Source organism: Mus caroli, unplaced genomic scaffold (genome assembly GCF_978045245.1).
Source record: "Mus caroli unplaced genomic scaffold, Mus_caroli_1 scaffold_7, whole genome shotgun sequence".
NCBI lineage: Eukaryota > Metazoa > Chordata > Mammalia > Rodentia > Muridae > Mus > Mus caroli.
In genome coordinates, this window is record NW_028227262.1 from 98,417,339 (window position 1) to 98,422,240 (window position 4,902).

Here is a 4,902-nt window from a genome sequence, read left to right on the forward strand (position 1 = left end):
CTTCGGAACAGGGAAAGGTCTTCACTTCTGCCATCCCATGCCTCAGGTTACATACAGAGGTTGGCGAGAGTGCAGAATAACTGCAGACATTTTTGTCAAGTCCCCTCCTATAACCTCTGTGTGGAGGTTGATGGATCTCCATGTAAGGTCTAGTTCTCCTGGGAAGGCAGAAGGTCAGGTGTGACCAGTAGTGGCCTCTCTGGAACAGTGGGTCTAGTGATAAGGCAGGTCTTTAAGAATACCAGTCAGCTTCTCCAAAAGAGACTCACTGTGCTATTTCAGTAAATACACATTTATTTCTATAAATCCTCTTTTAATGCCATGATGTCAGTATGCCTGTGGCAAAGTAAGATTACCTAAATAATATGGGCTCTGGGAGCCACAAACTGAGCACTATGGTGTGACTAACTCATCCCCTGCTAGATTTCTTAACTTAAGGACTTTGAACAGGAAGGTAGGACGTGGCGTCTTTATAGAAATAAAATCCTAGTGATTTATACATATTTGCCAAATTAGACCCTTAGGGCAAATAACAAGGAGGCTGCACAGCCTCCCGAAACACCTACTGAACATTTTCTCTGCAGCTCATCCTCCACATGACAGCTGACATTTACTCTTGGAGCTTTGTAATAACTGAACAACATTTTACAAAAACAATTAATTCATGGCATTTCATTGAGGGTACTATGTGACTTACTTTTTTTTTCACGTTCCTAATTTCGTTTGACATTTTGAAAAGACTATGCCTAACCCTTGTATCTGAATTTTTTAAAGCCCAGCTAGCGTGTATAGAATATTTTCTTTCCTTTTTAAGCTTCCCTCAAAAACTAACAAAAGCACCAAAAACAAAAGATTTCTTGTTTAAGCTCTGAGAAATAAAACATCCTGTTTGTTTAGAATCTTAATGACTGTTTTCCCAATCTTATCTAATTAGGGGAGACTTCATAATGAGGAAAATTCTTTTCAAAGTCAATAGATTTGCAAACACAAACATTGCTGTCTCCCCAGAATGAATTAAGCACATTCCTTGTGTGCATATTTTAGTTACACACTCTAATTATTATTACTACTTAAAATATGTGTCATTTATCTGTTACAGTATAAAACCACCAAGAGTTCCCTTCTTGCAGACTCATAGACACCCGGCTGAACATATTAACCTAATTTAGACTTAGACAAAATGGAAATTATTTCATTAAAACGATTCATTTTATTGACTGTGGCAACTTCAAGCTTCCTAACATCAAACACCTTCTGTACAGATGAGTTCATGATGCCTCATTTTCACAGCAAAGAAGGTGACGGAAAATACTCCCAGGTAAGTTTCAAAGTCTCCCTATTACAACAGATATTCTATACGTACACACGCAAATATAACTGACATTCTAAATCTACACGCTAACATAACTGACATCCTATACATACACACTAACAACTGGCATTCTATACATACACACGCCAATACAACTGATGATCAATACACATGCTCACGTGTGCACATAGATTATTTATCTTGAATCTAATGCTTTTGTAAAGAGTAAGCAATAAGCAATTTTATGCTTTGCTTTAGTTTGGATTTTGGTTTTCTGTCATAGTTTAGCTTTTCTGTGACAACATATGATGTAACTTTGTAAAATTCAGCACAACGGCAACTAGCCTGATGTCTCAATGACAAGTACACCCCACTCAGTGTGTAGTATTTAGCAAGGGGAAGGTGAACGGTACATATCAGTTGACTCAGAGTGCATGCCTGCAATAAAGACACATAGAAATAACATCTGGATGCACAAAGTCGGTATTTTTATTTTCTCCATAGCAATTACAAGCTGGCAAGGATTGAGTTATCTTTAAATCCTGGTAAAATGCTCATCCCTACATCAGGGAAGTGCAGAAAACTCCAAGTTATGTTTATCCTTAGTGTTCATATGTTCTGAAATTTTCTGCTTAGTATGTATCAGTCAGATTATAATCAGAAAAGAATTAATTATCTTTTTGCATGTGGTCCAGTGTTTAGGGTGGAACCAAATCTAACTATTCACTGCACTTTAGGTGGCTCCTATAAAGTCGGATTGTTGGACTTTGGCTCTTCACTGAAAATGTGATTTGTAGTCTAATTAAAGTGCAACTGGTTGTTTGAAACATGTTTTTAGAGTGAAACGCTAAATATAAGGGAATAAAGCAAGCAACTGGATGGGGCAGCCCAGGCCCATCCCCAGACCAGGCGAGATCCAGGTCTGAGGGGCTTTAAAGGGGTAAAACATAAGCACACAGGGGAATGGACGCTTTCTCTAGAGTCGTAATATAAGCATATAAAAATACTTCATAAACAATATGAATCAAAAACCTGAAAGAGAATAACCGCAATAAAATAAACTTTTGCCTTATTTCAATACTTCATTATATTCCTGCTGCTTAAACATACTGCTGCACTCACTATATATTTTTTATTAATATTTTATAGTTGTCTTATAATAGTCAAGGGACAGAGAAACTAGATTGCTTTAAGAAGCTTAATACAGATTATTTATTTTAAAATTCTGCATATAGAAACACAAACTTTGTTTATAGCCAGAGCAAGTCTGCAGATTAAAGTCTAGATTTAAGTTAATTTAGGGTTTAAATCTATGGCTTGTAATAATAATAAATTATTTTAATTCTTGTTTCTAATTATAGCTGAGAGGAATCCCAAAAGGGGAAAAGGAAAGAAGTGTCAGTTTTCAAGAACTAAAAGATTGGGGGCCAAAGAATGTTATTAAGATGAGTCCAGCCCCTGCCAACAAAGTGCCCCACTCAGCAGCCAACCTGCCCCTGAGATTTGGAAGGACCATGGACGAGAAAAGAAGCCCCGCAGCACGGGTCAACATGGAGGCAGGGACCAGGAGCCATTTCCCCAGCCTGCCCCAAAGGTTTGGGAGAACAACAGCCAGAAGCATCCCCAAGACACCGGCTGGTTTGCCACAGAAACCCCTGCACTCACTGGGCTCCAGCGAGATGCTCTATGCCATGATCTGCCAGCATCAAGAAGTTCAGAGTCCTGGTGGAAAGCAACCGAGGTAAGTGTGGGAAAGCTGGTCAGCTGCACGGGCAGAGAATTAAAACCTTGTATCCCGCACTGTCCAAGTGGACGGCTAAGAAAGCTAGCCTCTCACAAGGACAAAGGCAACATCCCATGTAAACAAACCCTGTACATTCAGAGCTCTTCAAAGATGGGAGCAATAAGGCCAAGCCACAAGCAACCATACCATCAAGTCCATGCAATGACAAGATTGCAGATTTCAGCTATGACATATTGTGCAATGTTTCATCTCTCTAAAATAAAAGTCCCACGAGAGAGAATAGTTCTCTGGTTTAGATGACACAACCATCTCAATCAGATGGCAAATGCAGGGACTTCCCTCCAAGAATATTTTGGGGTGGCGAGGGAGATGAATGTGGGTCTCATGCATGCCAGGTAGGTGGATTCCGTTCCTGCTCAATTTCTAAACGAAAGTTTTCAGTGCCTCCTTTTATACACAAACCCTCCTACAGTCATTCCTTGTATTAACTAAAAAGCACTTACTATCCAGTACCTATAAATCATAGTATCAGTTGCTACATAAGATTAGAAGATATTATTTCTAATAGAGACCATATCTTAAGGAAAGTAAAATTCCTGACTTTGGGAAGGGGCTGAAGGACGTAGAGTTGCAGAGTCTGTGACAGTATCAGAGAAGCTGTCTCAGAATACACCTGGCTTAGTGTTTCCGAGAACTTGGGACCCTCTGACTTATATGTTTAGGCTACGTTCCCTTTAATAGACCTTCATTTCTGTAAGCCCCTTCATTTTATCTACTGCCCTACTCTTAGGGCCTAGGCCTGTGACTGCCCCATAGTAACTCCTGCATATTTGAGAGAATCGGTGAATGTTATAAGGGACTAATAAGATCCTGTGGAGGTGGGTGCATCCGTGGGAGGGAACCCAGAGATATTCCCTTGGAGGGTGGGTGGACTCTGAACATGAAGGGATTGTGGGGAGGAGACAGGTCATTTCCAGACTAAAGGCTGAGGAAGAGCGAAGGCCCTGGAGAAGCTGAGCCATGGGGAGGAGAGGGTCCTCTGCAGGAGCAGGAACACGTGAAGAGATCAGGAAAGGGCAGAGGGCAGAAGGTGAGCAAAATGCAGACAAAAGGGGTCCAGACACGGCTTGGGGCCTTAGTCATTAGGTGATGGAGAGTTGCAGGTGTTTTTTGCTGAGGCCCTGGGGCATATAAAATATAATATGGGGTAGGCTTGTACAACTAAGTCAATGGTTAGTGTCCGGAACAAATTCAGAACCCACCAGAATCTTTCATCTCAGCTGCAACCCAAGTCAGCTAAAGTATAACTGATTAATCGCAAGGATGATGTTTTTATTTTTTTATATTATATTTTATTCTTTTTGTGATATCATCTCACAATGTACTTCTGACTGTCCTGGAACTTTCTATGTAAACCAGGCTTGGCTCAGACTCACAGAGATCCACCTGCCTCTGTCTCCCAGCGGCTGAGCCAAGGGCGTGTACGTCTACACTGCGCGTGGGCTGTATTTTGATGTCCTTTTGCTTGCTAGTGCTCCCATAGATGAGAACACTGTCCTGTTACATTTAAGGAGACGAACGTTTGTGGAAACAGATGATGCAGAAAGGAAACCAGAAAAATAGGAAACCTCGAGCCCGACTTCAAGAGGCTACGGAGCTGTGACCTGTGGTCTGAGCAGCTCTGTGGTGTTGACAAGGAAGAGCATCGATGAGTGCCATTATTCCTGTCAGTTTAAGTTATGTTGGTGGTTGTTAAACAGGATCAAGGATGCTTGTAATGTAGACTTGAAGAAACTTTTGTCAGAATAAAACAGTATTGTAAATAAAGAAGTCTCTGGTTAATGAG

The 4,902-nt window shown here is 40.8% G+C and overlaps 1 protein-coding gene across 1 annotated transcript; it reads left to right on the forward strand.

The window, feature by feature from the left end:
• Positions 1–1,097: 1,097 nt before the first annotated feature.
• Npvf (neuropeptide VF precursor) lies at positions 1,098–4,679 on the forward strand. The gene is made up of 3 exons (XM_021165817.3): positions 1,098–1,318; positions 2,674–3,053; positions 4,628–4,679. Exons 1-3 carry the CDS (start codon positions 1,181–1,183, stop codon positions 4,677–4,679), a joined length of 570 nt encoding a protein of 189 aa, XP_021021476.1. The 5' UTR covers positions 1,098–1,180.
• The last annotated feature ends 223 nt before the right edge of the window (positions 4,680–4,902 follow it).